Here is a 15,862-nt window from a genome sequence, read left to right as displayed (position 1 = left end):
TTGTATCTGTCCCCTCTATGTTGTTGCAGCCTCAGAACATCAGTTTATCTCTTGTTCAACAGGTGCCGCTTGCGTCGATTTCCGTCGTATGAATGTGTGTATGAGTGAGCAAAAATGTAAGAGTGAAAGGAGAGTGAGTGAGAGTGAGTGGCTGGTTTGTCGTCCCTTCAGATGACGCACCCCGAAAGTCGCTGGAGAGGCGTGTTAGCTTAGCTCAATTGGTAGAGCCCTGACCGGCAATCCAGAAGATGTGGGTTCGATCCCTACAGCTGGCTAACCTTTTCAGTGACTTTCATCTTTCATCGTTGATTTCTTAGGCAATTTGAGGCTTGTTTGTATCTGTCCCCTCTATGTTGTTCCAGCCTCAGAACATCAGTTTATCTCTTGTTCAACAGGTGCCGCTTGCGTCGATTTCCGTCGTATGAATGTGTGTATGAGTGAGCAAAAATGTAAGAGTGAAAGGAGAGTGAGTGAGAGTGAGTGGCTGGTTTGTCGTCCCTTCAGATGACGCACCCCGAAAGTCGCTGGAGAGGCGTGCTAGCTTAGCTCAATTGGTAGAGCCCTGGACCGGCAATCCAGAAGATGTGGGTTCGATCCCTACAGCTGGCTAACCTTTTCAGTGACTTTCATCTTTCATGGTCAACCATGTTTTTTTTTTCTTTTTCTGATGAAATTTCTACGCGTACGCTTAATTTATATCGCCAGAAAATGCGTTGACGTTGTCACAGCGAAACTAGCGTGCTGCGGTTTGAAACCGAAATTACAGTCGGTCAATAGCTTGAAACCAGAGGACATCTGGCAACACCTAGGAATTCGAAACTGAAACCAGAACTACACGTGGAGCAACCAAGCTTGGCGTCCATTCATTTCAAACCGAAACCGAAACTACAGACGGCCAAAGCTTGAAAACTAGAGGGCGCTTGGTGGGAACCGAAACTACCTAGCGCTCTGGCGCGGCAGCCAAACTACGTGACGGACTGACGTCAACCCGATCGGAAAAATACTATTAAATGTCATCAGATGTTATTGCCTGTTATTAAATGTCATTTGTGTGTTATTACATGTCATTTGCGTGTTATTACATGTCATTGTGCGTTATTACATGTCATTGCGTGTTATTAAATGTCATTAAACGTGCATCCAGGTGCCCATCAAACACTATCGACACGTGAGTTCCCATTGTTTACCTGAGTTAACCGATACCTTATCGTGGCGGCGCATGTTATTGAAACCTGGGAACCCATTGTTCACACTATCGATACATGATTTCCATTGTTTTCTGATATATCTTATCGTGCGTGTGCGTGTCGCATGTAACCTGAGCGGCCCATTGTTAACAAGTGCTATATCTATCACTACTCTAGGGTGACTGAATACTAGCTCCTTCTCTGTTTATGCAGAGTGAGCTGGTATTGAGGCACCCTATACTCAACTAATACACAGCGCTCTCGTGCATTCGTCATCATTCATGATAACACCACGCTATCTCCCAACGGAACGAGAGAACCGCCAGCGCTGTTTACCCGTCGCGCTGAGAAGGGATACCAAGCGTCTCAAAGCTGTTCATAATCTTCCGTCGCCACAATGCGTGCACCAGGCGAATGAACACGAATTGACAGCCGGATAGCTGATCTAAAGAGCCAATTGATGCGCTGCTCCGCGCAAGAAATATGGAAACCAAAACCGATACATTACTCGAAAAAAACATTAGGTGTTGAAACTTACGTAAAACAGTGGTTCCATAAGCGTGTGAAGTAAAATTTGAAAGCTAGGATATGCGTTTAATTAGTGAGCGTATGCAAATGAGCTGCTCACTTTGTTCATGTCCCATGTCCCAAGGAAGAAGAAACTTTCTTCACCGAAAAGAAAGTTATTCGATGGCAGCTGAAAGTGACGCAAAAAAGAAAACTGCGTTGCAACGGATAGAAGTTTCCGTTGTTTGTCACTCCTTCCTGGCGTTTGCGTCCCTTTTTGCGGCGCGTGCTTGTACTAGTACGGGTATTCGTGAAACACCCGCTATATAGTATACCGCACAACGAAAACTTTGTGAAACATGTGCGCAAACAGAAATGAATAAAGGTTCATGATATTCATTCAGTAACAACAGAAAATAAGTACGACAAGCTGCAGTAAAAATCCTAAGTTACACAAAGGCTAAATACAACAGGCATAGAGTGGCACCAAAACACACATTGTTGTTGCAGCAGCACAGTATCATACGAAGCTCCTAATCCAAAGTAAGAACGGGCCTCGACTTGCAGAGCAGCGGTGCTCACAAAAACATCATTTTAAATGAAGTAGCTAAATAGGGCGTTACAAGTAGTACTTACTGACCTCGACTAGCCGGAAACACATAAAATGGTCTGGACACCATTAATTAGCAATTAGAAGAAATTAGGACTTCCAGTAATTGGGACCATCCAATGAGTCACTACACTAAATGGGGAGCTTCTAACACGTGTCGAGACCACTCTGCATGTTGCCGGCTACTAGAGGTCATAAAAATGAGAGAAAGAGCGTGGAGACAGATAACTTAATTCAAAATCAAAGATGCGACCTCGAAGAAAGCGGTCCGGACCGCAGTTGCATTTGCATTTGCAGTTGAATGGTCTCAGATGGATCCCCAAGTGGTATTAATGGTCCCACTCTGGCTTTAAGCGGGTTCCATTCTGGTCCCAGATGGGTCCCCAAGTGGCGTTAGTGGTCCCATTCTGGCTTTAAGCGGGTTCCATTCTGGACCCAGATGGGTCCCAAAGTGGTGCAGTGTTCCCATTCTGGCTTTAAGTGGGTTCCATTCTGGGCCCAGATGGGTGCCAAAGTGGTGTGTGGTTCCCACTCTGGCTTTAAGTGGGTTCCGTTCTGGGACCAGATGGGTGCCAAAGAGGTGTGTGTGTCGCACTCTGGCTCTAAGCGGGTTCCATTCTGGGCTCAGATGGTTGCAGAAGTTCCGGCTGGAGCCTCACAGGTACCATTTTCTTCTCAGAATGGTCACTTCAGACCCTAAGCTCGGCAGCTTCCCAGCTTCCACTTTGAGGTTTCATCTTGTCCACACTTGCCATATATCCTTCTGGTTTTGTTTGATCTATTACCCTGATCTATTTTAGCACATGCATGATCTCTTTTTATTGCTGTTTATCCAGGTGCACGCGTCTGCGATCAAATATATGCTGTATCCCTGTAACTCCAATTGGAGCACATATCCTCATCTGAAGGTGAATATCATAACATATTAAGTACCAAAGAAATATAAAAAATACATCTCAACAACAACAAAAATTAAGCTAAATAACCAGAAGAAAGACAACGAAAAAAAAAAGAAAAGGTACCCCAAGAACACACGCGATCCTCAGGACATCCTCAAAGTGTCCTCACGTCCTCGTCCATACAGTGACGTCCTGAGGATTTCCACAGGACGTTGGTGTGGGACTTTCCCCAAGTTGTCATTTCCGTACTTCCTCCGGATATCCTGAGAGGATGCGTGAAGGACAAGAAAATTGTTTTAACCTTTTTTCGTCTCACTCTTGTTGGTTTCAAGAACGCTGACTTTTATTTGGTGTGGTGGTTAGTATTTTGCATCCCAAATACAAACTGAAGAAGACAAGTGACTTTTATGTTGTATGCACGGGAAAGCCACTCCGATCAGCGTACTGATGGCTCACCTCAAGAAAGGTATACATTATGTCCCTTCTTCACCTGTCACCAAGAGCCTCAGTTGAGGAAAGCATATGTACTAAACACAATGCACGGGAAACACGACTCCCCCAGGAACAAACTACAAGATGTAAACAGCATATGGGTAAGCACAAATTGCATTTGCGCCGCCGTTTTCGCATTCGACTTGACTTGGAAGAGGTTCGCGTGAACCAATATATGCAAGTTTAGTTTTCGCAGTTGTATAACACACCCCATATCTTCTGTGAATATATACATAACAATATTACAGCTCCGCAATCCTGTGTGAACGAAACGCCATGTGCCCGATACAAGTTTTGCTCCAGAATACATAGCATTTTAGGCGAGCTGCATAAAACGCACTACGCGCCAAGCGCACGACATGAAGAATGCATGTGCACCAAGTTCGAAAGCTCCACCCGCTAGGAAACACACGGGAAATCGAGAAACAACCAACGTGAACCTACACTGAACACACTACGCACTGACTGCCGCCATCTTCTTCGCTTTGTTACAAGTTGTCACAAGACAAGTTAGGTGCATTGTTGTTTACAAAGGTAAAAGCAGTAAAAGTGTGCGTGCAAGTGACTTGTACTGTCCAGGAAAACAGGAAACGAAAAATTCACCTTCTTTGCCTTCGCACGTGTAAAAATGCAATACGACAAACATTTTTGTAGGAAGTCGCCAACTTCCGCTTCCGATCAACGGATCCCGCGGTATAACTGGCCATTTTCTTTTGTTGTGCCGCTGGCGGTTCTCGCTTCGTTCTCGTTTGTGTGCTTCAGTGTGTTTTGTGCGTTCAACGTGCTTCAGAAGCGATGGATGACTCACGTAAGACAGCAGTTTCTTCAGCATTTTGATAGTGTGTTTTGGAAGTGTGACGTTACTGAAGTCTAATGCCGCTGCCCAAGTTACCGAAGGCTACTTTGTACAGACGCTGCAGCCGCAACGCTCTACATAATTGGGAGCTGGTCTCGTCTGAAGTGTATCATTGTGGTGACAGAGCAGTCAGAAGGGGAATAATTTCTGGGGCATCAGCTGCTCATGGAGAAGCGAATGTCAGTCCACAACCCGAACAAGACGTGAGTGAGAGTGTCCTACAGCATGAGGTTTATTATGCTGAGGGTCGCAGCAGCACAGGTAGTTCGCAGGAGCTCTCTGATGATGCGGTTGGAGATCGTTTTGCACAAGTTGAGACAGCATATCATGAGAGCGCTGGGAGCCACATGGACAGTTCAGATTCATTCATGGAGCAGCTTAAGGTCTGGGCACTGTCTGGTGTAAAACACAAGCACGTCACCGGCATTTTGAAAATTCTTAAGTCGCAACCGTGTTACGCTTACCTGCCAGGCTGCGCACACACGCTGTTGAACACACCTAGAAATACGAAAGGCATAACACCGATGTGCGAAGGGCAGTATTGCCACTTTGGACTCGAGAGTGGACTCGAGTATACACTTGGGGCCTGTGCTGAAGTGCCAGATATTGTTCGTGTAAATATAAACATTGATGGCCTTCCACTAAGTAAAAGTACAAAGAATCAATTTTGGCCAATACTTTGCAAGGTAATCAATTGTGGAGATGCGTTGCCTCCTTTCCGATTGGGGTCTATTATGGCACGTCAAAAGCTTTGTGTGCGAACACTTTTCTTGAAGCATTTGTTGTTGAGCTTTTGGACATCCTTGATACTGGCATAGAAATTCATGAAAAACATGTACAAGTGCAAATATCGGCGATTGTGTGCGACGCGCCAGCCAAGTCCTATGTCCTTGCAGTGAAGGGGCATTCTGGATATTTCAGCTGCATGAAATGTGTAACCGAAGGTGACTATATCAAGGATCGAGTATGCTTTCCTGAAACTGACGCAGCTGAGCGCACTGATGAGGCATTCCGAAATCGTCACCAAGAGGACCACCATACAGGAACTTCTATCTTAGAAAGAATTCCTATAGACATTATCAAACAGGTGCCTCTGGACTACATGCACCTCGTGTGCCTTGGTGTTCAGAAAAAAATGCTTTCTACCTGGTTTAAGGGTGCAAGAGGACACAGACTAGGTCCGGGTATGCGTGAAAGTGTGTCTGTGAAGTATGTTTCTTTGGAGGCGTTTGCGCCCAGTGACTTCTCCCGAAAGCCCAGGTCGTTATCTGAGCTTGACAGGTGGAAAGCCACCGAGTTCCGCCTGTTCGTCTTGTACACTGGGCCCCTGGTGCTGGCATCTGCTCTCCCACGTGCGATGTACAAGCACTACTTGCAACTACATGTTGCAATTTCTATTCTAGTGAGCCCCAGTCTCTTAAGGCAGCACACCAACCTTGCAGAAACGCTTCTGCATAAGTTTGTTGTTAAATACATCGCAATATATGGGCCTGAGTCTGTGTCACATAATGTGCATTCCCTGCTTCATTTAACAAACGATGCGCGTAATCATGGACCACTTGATTTGTGGAGCGCATTCCCTTTTGAGAACTTTATGAGCACGTTGAAGCGGTACTTACGCAAGCCGGAGAAGCCCCTCGAACAGTTATATAATCGCATCTTTGAACAGCGGTGTGTTCCACTAAAGCCTGCATCTCCGTCCAGTGAACCGACACTGTCTTTGGAAACCCGAAACTCTGCTCTGCCTGCTCAGTGTGTTCCACCCCTGTACAGGAAAATAACTATTCCACGGCGTTTCTCTCTATACAGGCAAATTCACGGGACAGTACATGTATGTTGCATGACGGCACCTTTATGGAGGTTCCCCAAGAACACACACGGTCCTCAGGATGTCCCCACAGTGTCATCGTGTCCTCGTCCTTCGAGGTGTATCCGAGAACGTCCTGAGGATGACACTGGAGGACTGTCCGTGAAGTGTCATTCAAGTACGTCCTGTGCCCGTCCCTGTGGGTAGACAGCGGGACGAGAAATATTACTTTGTTTAGTTTACCTGCTCAGACTCCCTAAATATATTGTTTTGTGTTTTTGGGCCCATCCTTGGACCCAATTGACATTTTTCTCATATAAAGGGTGCTCCAACGTAAAATTATCTGCCTCCGAAAAGGATGACTGTCTATGATACATGGAGAATTTCATTGTGGAAAGGACAGGAACGCGCGATTCTGTCGCACTGCTTTTGACTTTCAAAAGTCCTACCTGAATATCTCAAACCAAAAGGAGTAAGAAACATAGACTTTGCAGTGATACAGAACTAATACTTCAATCAATTACTCGCTTTTAGTATTTTTTTTCTTTGCGTAAGCGTAGGAAACATCGACAGCTCACCCTTTGTTTTGTGTCGTAGACGGGCATGGCTATCGAATAGACCTCTACCTGTTTGTAAACAAATGACGTCATAATGTTCGACAGCGCCACGAGTTTGGTAGAGTTGAACTACGTTCAATGCACGACCTACTAGATCTAGTAGGTCGTGGTTCAATGCTAGTGGCGAACAAGGTCGCGCCCGAAAGCCACGGTCTTGAGGGGATTCCGATGGTCCCTGAAAGGGACGCGACCTTCGGTCCTACTTTTCTTTCAATAGGAGGCAGCTAGCGAACAATAGACGAGTTCAGAAAATCCCAGAGTGCTTAGCGTCGCTTTGAACAGTGGGAGTTTACTAATACCACGTGCTAATACGAAACTCCCACAGGGGCCTCCAAACTGTTCCGATTTCTCCCCTACCGGTCCATTGTCCACGACGTGTCAAGGTCAGCGAAAGCGAAATGTGAAAGGATTATTCTTCTTTCCCCCGCTCAGCAAGCGCCCAGGATGCAATGCGTGCGAAAAGAGCACTGGGATTTTCTGAACTCGTCTATTGCCCATTCGTGGAAGTGGAACCCAGCTCTCCCCTTCCGATCTGTTTTGGTTTCGGTGTGTCTACCAACGTCATGATGACGTTTCTTGGGAAGAGGTCGCGTAATAAGCAATAAATACTGTTTGTGCTTCGGAAGAGAAGTCTAGTACCTTTCGGAGTGGGTTCCTCGGACTTTTTCTGTGTCTTTTATATTTCTCTCTGCTTTCTTTTTAAACCGCTGTGCTTATTGTCGGTTATGGAATGTGCTGGAAACGAACAGCAAGACTTTATTGCGGCAGTTAACCAAGATGTATGGAATCAGTATGCAACTGTTTTGTGTGCAATAAAAACCATTGATATGGGTTCTCTGACGAGTTGGGGCTATTCATATGTGTGCACGCGGAAAAAAGGATATGAATATTAAAAAAATGGTTCATCCTAGAAATGCTCAAGCACTGTTCTCAAGTTGTCCTCACGTAGGATCTATGGATGATCTGAGAATACTATGGGGATACTATATAGTGCCAAAATGACATGTTGAGGATGATTTGAGGATCAGATGCACCGTCCTGGGGATGTCAACCCCGTCCATGCATGACGGTCTTAGGATATCCCTGGGATGACAGTGTGTTGTTGGGGTTACAGGAGTGGCCTGCAATTCCACCACACGACAAATCTGTATCATAGGCAAAAAATTCAGACAAATTGATGACCTCTATGTGTACCCTGTCAGCTCCTCAGCAATAGATATTCATGTTGTTTCACAAATGGGACGTGTGACTGTGTGCCCACTTTCCGACGTTCATCTAAAATGCGTCCGTTTCCCTCATGGAAGCAACAGCTATGCTGTTTTTCCGTTGGCACATACAGAAGAGTTGTAAATTATGTTGTAGTCTTTAGTCCGTTACAGAGATGCTAGTTTTTGTCTGGACTGTTAGACGGCAGTCTATGTAAAAATGTTTGCTTGCATATCACATGAATGTGACAGGAAATGACAAAACATTATGTTCTCTAGCTTTTTTGGTTTATGCAAATATTTTGTTTGTAACTAATATGTAGCGGAGGCCCACCCATTCTTCACTGTAAAGTTTCCGGATGAGGAAAACATGGTTGCCGTTGTGCCAAGTAACTGGATGGCCGGCGATGACAGGTGCTACTGGCCACCATCCAAAGACGAGAAAAAAGCCAGCTTGTATATACGCAAACGGAAAACCCCCACGTATGGCTGGCAGAACTTACCCTGCATCAAGGTGGCTGAATATGGTATGGACGTAATTTTGTGCTGACAAAGAAGTACCTAACAAATACATGTGCTGCTTGTTCTTCTTTTTTTTTTCTTTTAGAAACATACAGCGAAGCAAGGGAGATGCTCCCTCTAGCGGAGAAGACATCCGATCTGAATGCAGAAGACGAATATGGGCGGGGCAAGCGAAAGTGGATTATCGTGTCGAACAGCGACGACTCCTCTCCACCAGCGTCTCCCCTAATGCGCAAAGCAAAACGTAAGCTAAGTGACTCAGAATTTTTATGGAGAGATAGATTGTGTGCAAAAGCACAACACTGTTCCATATACTGTTGCTTGCTTTCTTTCTCTGTTAGGGCCTGTCAAGAATCGTTCTTTCAGCCAGCCAACTGCACACACCCTGGACGATGACACCATCTTTGTAGGTTCGAACATAGAGCGTATGTTATTTTTAATGCAGCCCAATTCATTAATATTTTACGTGTACATAATTAGTTAAAATAGATGCCATGGCCAAGGAGTCCAGATTGTTGTGGTCACTTATATTTCAGGCTCGTTCCGTCATTCAGCTTCGGATTATGCGCCTTCAGCAACTGAAAGACATTTCGGTATGCTCACTAGTTGGTGGTTGTAGGACTGCAATTGCAGGCTGTATACAGGGTGGGTGCTATAAAGGGTCAGTCACATTTTCGCACGTGGCGCGATACCTACTTGACGGACAGACTTCAGTGCATAATTTGTGCCAGAAAAGCATCCGAAAAAATCGTGGTTACATGGCACTGCATGACAAATTAAATACGACCACGCAAACTTTCGTCATCATACATTTTCTATGCGCTATACCGATGTGAACACTGCGGTCTGCAAATTGTTGCGTAGAGCATCCGCCTAAGGGCGCTAGCCGACAAGAGTTTGTTTTCGCTTTTGCGCCCCTAGGCAGAAGCTGCACTCAACTAGTGGCAGACCGCTGTAATTACATCGGTATAGCGCATAGGAAATACATGAGGAGGAAAAGTTTGCGTGGTCGTATTTAATTTGTTATGCAGTGCCTGGTAACCACGATTTTTTCGGGGGCTTTTCTGGCACAAACTATGCACTCTGTGGTAGCGGAAGTCTGTCCACGAAGTAGGTATCGCGCCGCGCGTGAAAATGTGACTGCCCTTTTACCCTGTATTCACACGAGTCAGTTTTCTGCCGGCAGCAAGTCGGGAAGGAGTGAGAGGATATCCGAGATAAACGAGGTCACTACGCGTCTGAAGACGCCCGCTCGTTCTCAAGCATTCGCATGAGTCATTTTCCCGGCGGCTGTCAGTTTTCCGATCCCTTCTGTATTCGCGCTTGAATTTCGTGTCTAGCGTAGGACGGACCAATGAAAGAAAAAACTTCTTGCGCTTGGGCTCCTTGTGGATGGTTCACAGTGCATTAACGTGAGAAACGGGACAAGATATGGGCCAAAGAATAAGTTCCGAAGAAGCGCTATGGAATGTAAAACAGCATTAACCCAAATCTCCGCGTGGACGACCCAAACGCCTGTCGGAGTATTTTGATATAGAGGTTGTCACATTCGGTTTTATTTTCCACTAATGAGGCGTATCTCGATACTGAGCATGAATATAGGCGCTACAGCGTGCCGACAAGTGATGGACTGGCGATGAAGCTGTAATGTCGAGCTACAGGTAGTCAATAATTAATTAAATTAAATTAAATCAAATCAATTTTTATTTTATTTTCGGTAGGACGACTAGCTTCCAATTATTATGTTTTTATACATGTATTGGAAAGGTGCAAGCGAACGATTATGTGTAGTCAACGTCTGTCCAGCGAAAGAAATATCCACGTTTATAAAATGCATGCTTTGTATTTCGTGTCTGTTTCGTCTGACGTAGAGAAAAAGCTTCCTATGCAACACTACATTGTAGGCATCTATCTATGCGTTGCATAATTGTTCCAAAGCTGCTGCGCCGGTGTGTCGTTGCACCACTTTCGCGGTAAAGCCAAGCATCGTTGGCGTTCCAATTCAGAATTGGCCATAGTACAGTGAATGCCGTTGTATGGGACACGTACAGAACAATCCTGATGAAATAAAAAGCAAGCGCGATAAGCATCCGTTGCGTCACCTTCTCCTTCAGCAGACGCCGGCAGCAGAGACTCCGGCAGCAGACGCCGTCGGTCGTCAGAATCTGTGCCGGGAGGACAAGATATCCGGCTGCCTCCGACTGCCGCTCCGGAGATCAGAAAGTGGTGACGTGGCGAAGAACGCCGGTCACGTGGCACCAAAGAGCGGTGACGTTCCCTGCCGCCTGAGCGTCAGCCGGCAGAAAACTACTCGTGTGAATACAGGGTTATAGCACCCACTCTGTACTTTAGGGTAGTTGCATCTGACCTTTTAAAGATGCTCTTCAACTACATCATTGCTGTTCCCAAACGTGATACTGAACAAGCAACATTCAGGGGTTACAGTTATGGAGTTTTTTTTAGTCACAAGGCTAGTAATGTCACGTTGAAACACTGAGTATATTATTTTTAATGTTGCCCAATTCTTGATCATTTTACTCCTACATAATGAGGTAAAATAGATGCTGTGGCTAAGAAATCCTGATTGTTGTGGTCGCTGCTCCTATATTTCAGGCTCATTCCGTCATTCGGCTTCGGATTGTGCGCCTTCAGTGCCATGGCCTTCAGCAACTGAAAGACATCTCGGTATGTTCATGGGTTGATGGTTGTATGACTATTACTGCAGGCTGTACTTTCGGGTAGTTGCATCTGACCTTTTAAAGATGCTCTTCAACTACATCATTGCTGTCTCCAAACGTGATACTGAACAAGTAACATGAAGGGAGTTACCATTATAGCAAGGTGGATCACTGGCCTAGTTGGCACACATTTATACCAGATGAATGCAAAGAGATGAGGACAAAACCAGTAAAGGATGAGAGCTATCTTCCAACTGAACATTTATTAGAAATTCGAAAGCCAGTCGATAGCACTATTGACTTGGGCTGACACATGTGTGACCAGTTTACCAATTTCCTCAGCTTCGATAACTTCTCTGACTGTGTGTCACGCACCAGAGAAGTGGTCTCTTATTGGTCAGATTGGATAGAAACTTGTCACTTGTCGGGTCGTTAAGACATTTCGTTTTGTCAATGATTACAGAATTTTCTTAAGGGTGATGGTGTGCAGCCACAAGTGAACCATGTCCTAGACATGGTTAATGCTTGCCTTGGAACACTAATGGTGACTCATGAAGCACCGGAGGACTGTCGCATAGAATTTCTGGATGCCAACTCACCTTTCATAGGGAATACACCAGTTGGGAGTACCTGCGTCGAGCTAACCAGCCTCTTCCCCCGTATCGCTCTAGCCACTCAAAACTGGTGAAATCAGGCATTGCTTACTTTTGCTTTCGTAACACTCAATAATCCGTGGAAGGCTCCTGTGATTAGCTATCAGCCTTTACAGGACACCCCCGCTTCATGATGTAGTGCTGGCTCTCTCTCTGCCCCCAGTCGCCACTTGGCAACGTCGCACTACATTCGTGCACGGAGAAAAATTCTTGTGTGGGCGCGGGGTCAAGTGTATGAGTCATGTTTTCAATGACTATACGGTGCAAAGACATCATTTATAAAATTCCTCTTTTGTGTGGCAAGATGTACATTTGACAGACAGGAAGATGCATCAATGACAGATTACGTGAGCATCAAAACAATGTTAACAAAAACGGGGATGGCTGGCTCATCATTGTAGTGCATGGAAATGCCAACCTGTGCTGCCTGATAACTGTATAGTAGGGAGGCATCATGACACACGCACCAGAGAAATTACCGAGGCTCAAGAAATCAGTAGATTGGACCCCACATATGTCAGCACCCCGTAAGTAGCACTATCGGAGAGAGAACTGGACGTAAGTGCTCATCCTTGTCTGTTCTTGTTCTCGTTTTTTGCGCTCATCTGGCATGACCATTGTGGAGTTTTGTAGTCATTAGTAGTAATGTAGTCATGTCCAAACACAGAGTGTATGTTATCTTTAATGTAGCCTAATTCAACATTTTACTGCTGCATGATAAGGTAAAATAGGTGCCGTAGCAAGGGGTACTGATTCTTGTGGTCACGGCTCTCATATTTCAGAGTCGTTCCATCATTCAGCTTCGGATTATGCACATTCAGTGCCATCGGTTTCAGTGCCATCGCCTTCAGCAACTGAAACACATCTCGGTATGTTCACTGGTTGATGGTACAACTGCAATTACAGGCTGTATTCAGTGTAGTTGCAAATGAACTTTTAAAGATGCACACTGTTTCCAAATGTGATACTGTGCAAGCAACATGCAGGAGGTTACAGTTATGGAGTTTTGTAGTCAATGATGAAACATTCATGCACGGTTGTCATATTTGTATCAGAATTTGAGATCATGCCACAGACTACTTGATTGTATTTAGTGCTACTTCCTCCTTGAAGGTAGGCAACACATTATCTCAAACAGATGCCTCTCCGGTAAGAAGGCAAGAATAATTTTATAAGTTTGGGCAACTCTCAGTGGTTGCATGCTTCAGATCTTGCACAGGAATAGGTGAATGTAATAGTGTTACATGACGCATGATGACATACGTGATGTATAATTTGTCACAGAATGTGAAATGGCGTTGCGCCAGTGATTGCTACAAACTATAGAGTAACATTAATCAAATGCTGGTATAGTGACTGGCAGCATATCAATTACAAAAGGAATATGCACATATAGACAGGACATGTAAATGAGGCACACACACCAAGGCTTGGTGTGTGTGCCTCCTGTACCTGTCCCGTCTGTGTACGTAAATGTGTTGCTTTTGAAGTATATACCAACTTGACCAGATTTCCGCTGTTCTTAGCTCACCAATCGTATCTCATGGACTAACTAATATGTATAAAGAATGATTTAATTTAGCACTACCATCAAGAACCAGCTATTGGCCAGGCAACTGTTATGAGACATCAGCACCCTTACTTCAGCGGAACACTCAGCAGACTCGTCATAACGAAGAAGGGATCGAACCAAGCATTACTACAGGTATTGTTTTATTCAGTGGCTTTATGGCAAGCGCATATTCGTTTCGTTCGTCACTTGTTTTGTTTCTTTAATTACGACCGACTGCTACTGCTTTTTTACAGCTGAGGGGCAACAGAAACAGTCAAAGAAGCCTGTCAATTTGGCAAGCATACAGCTCAACAGTGGTATGTTGCTTCCCGCTGTTCCTGATTTTTGGAACAATGCCAATGTTTTCAAGGCAGAGAGCATCATAATTCTATTAAGTAACTAGTAACGGTATAAAATGTCACTCACAAGAAGTAGGCATGTAAAATTGGAATATCATATTGCATGCTTCATCCTCTACTGTTGTGATAGCACATTTTTAACCTAATAATCACAGCAATGCCCACTCGTGTGCCATTTTGCACCAGGCTGTATTTTTGGAGCCATCTGGTTAAAAGCTGGTTGTAGCTCTTTGTACTTACTTCTGTGTTGTGAATTACAACTCCCACTATTTCTCCTTTTACCGCAGCACTTGAGAAGAAAGTCCTACGTTCCCTCAACTTAATACAACTCCGCCTCTCAGAGCACTCTGAGCAACTCGATTCAATCTCTACATCTCTGCAGCAGCGAGAGGAGTCTTCAGAAGGGCGTGTGGTCATACGACAGTTTCCCGACTTGGAAAGTTTTGTCAACTTCAGTGAGGAACTCAAACAGTCACCAGAAAAAAAAAATGTTGGTATGTTACCATATGCATTGTATGATGACAGCATGGTATAGCTGGTGCTGTACAATGGGTTGCACGTAATAAACTAAAAGGTAGTCAGTAAGAACGAGTGCCTTCAGGATAAGATACGTCAGGGACTGAGAAAGTTCTTCATCCTGGTGCCTGCCTTATCACTGCCGCATGATATTAATTGGTTAGGGGTTGCATCACTAACACGGTTATGAGCTAAGGAATGGGTCATTTTAGAGCAGCCTCTGTTTTGAGTATTAATGCTGCCGTACTGGGGCCGCAGCAATCAGTACATAAAGACATGGTTAAAGAGGGAGACATGGGAGGCTGCTTTGTTAGGTGGCGTCAGTCATCAGGCAATGCACCAGTGAATTTTTAGTGCGGATTTTTATCCGTCGATAGAAGACTATAGTATAGCTTGGGCTGGGTGGTGGAAATTCAGATAGATAACAGTACTTGGCTTAGTCAGGAAGAAGAAAAAAAGGATTGACATCATATGCTTCTTGAATGGTCAGTGGGGTTGTAACTGTGACATTGTGTCTTGTCTTGTTCATTCTTTGGTTCCTTAAGTATGAATTGTTACCCATCATCACACTGATGCACTGTATTTCGCTAATGAATGTGGCTTCACCAACTTATTTGCAGCGGAAATACATGGCTTCACTGGAAGGCAACAACCTAGGGGACAGAGTTCGAAGAATTCTTTACCACCTGATCCCCGATGAGGTATCCGTATGCTTCAACTGGACAGGAACAGGAGGAAAACGCAAATTCAAGACCCTTGAATTCACAAATGTCATGCTGGGTAAGTTGGTTCAGTCACACCTATGTTTGTGACGCCAGCAGGCATTTTACTGTACTACTATGCCTAGACCCTTCTTTTTCTGCTGCGGCAAATCCTGAATTCCGCAGCAGGGAACTATGAATTCTGCATTTTTCCACGGTAAAAGGAAAATAGCCCTAATTCAGACAGAGAATACCCTCTGTTAGTTCTGAGCAACACGGTTACAACTCCAAAAACTGTTGTGACCTAGCATAACAAGATACACTGTACTTTCTTCTGAGAGGGAGTGACATTTGTCACTGACTGTCAAATTGTACTAAGTGACCTCTCTGCATGTACAGAGTTTACTGTCACACAGAGGTACTTGACATCTATGGAGACCAAAGCAGGGGTCAGTGTTGGCATTCCACTCCAGAATCCCAATACGTTAGAGGGCTGTTCCAGCACACAGATGGGGCCATACCACGGCCTGGTGGCCTTATCCGGTTGGCACACCTACGCTGTAACGGAAGCCGACCCAGTGCGAGCAAACTCCGTTCATCTCGTGCATAAACTGAGTTAAGCACGCGGTTTCTGCAAAATTCTGCACAGAGCCTCATATTCCGCAGCTGTCCCACCATTCTGCGAACTTTTGCAGCATCGC

At 45.0% G+C, this 15,862-nt stretch overlaps 1 protein-coding gene and 1 non-coding gene across 2 annotated transcripts; both read left to right on the top strand.

The window, feature by feature from the left end:
• Positions 1–536: 536 nt before the first annotated feature.
• Trnaa-ggc (transfer RNA alanine (anticodon GGC)) lies at positions 537–609 on the top strand. Its single transcript has one exon. It is a non-coding gene; the product is annotated as a tRNA-Ala (tRNA).
• A 4,071-nt stretch (positions 610–4,680) lies between these two features.
• LOC135392371 (uncharacterized) lies at positions 4,681–15,781 on the top strand. The gene is made up of 12 exons (XM_064623087.1): positions 4,681–4,754; positions 8,504–8,707; positions 8,788–8,946; positions 9,044–9,127; positions 9,239–9,295; positions 11,316–11,387; positions 12,816–12,902; positions 13,616–13,738; positions 13,840–13,902; positions 14,232–14,434; positions 15,081–15,240; positions 15,561–15,781. The coding sequence occupies exons 2-12, from the start codon at positions 8,551–8,553 to the stop codon at positions 15,779–15,781; spliced, it is 1,386 nt and encodes a 461-aa protein (XP_064479157.1). The 5' UTR covers positions 4,681–4,754; positions 8,504–8,550.
• Positions 15,782–15,862: the final 81 nt, after the last annotated feature.

This window comes from Ornithodoros turicata, chromosome 4 (genome assembly GCF_037126465.1).
Source record: "Ornithodoros turicata isolate Travis chromosome 4, ASM3712646v1, whole genome shotgun sequence".
Taxonomy (NCBI): Eukaryota; Metazoa; Arthropoda; class Arachnida; order Ixodida; family Argasidae; genus Ornithodoros; species Ornithodoros turicata.
This window is presented reverse-complemented; position numbering and strand designations above follow the sequence as displayed.

Coding starts and splice junctions, on each gene's coding strand:
- LOC135392371 (XM_064623087.1), top strand. CDS start 8,551: ATGGTTGCCGTTGTGCCAAGTAACTGGATGGCCGGCGATGACAGGTGC. Junction 9,128..9,238: donor TGTAGGTTCGAACATAGAGC/GTATGTTATTTT, acceptor CTTATATTTCAG/GCTCGTTCCGTCATTCAGCT. Junction 11,388..12,815: donor AGCAACTGAAAGACATCTCG/GTATGTTCATGG, acceptor CTCATATTTCAG/AGTCGTTCCATCATTCAGCT.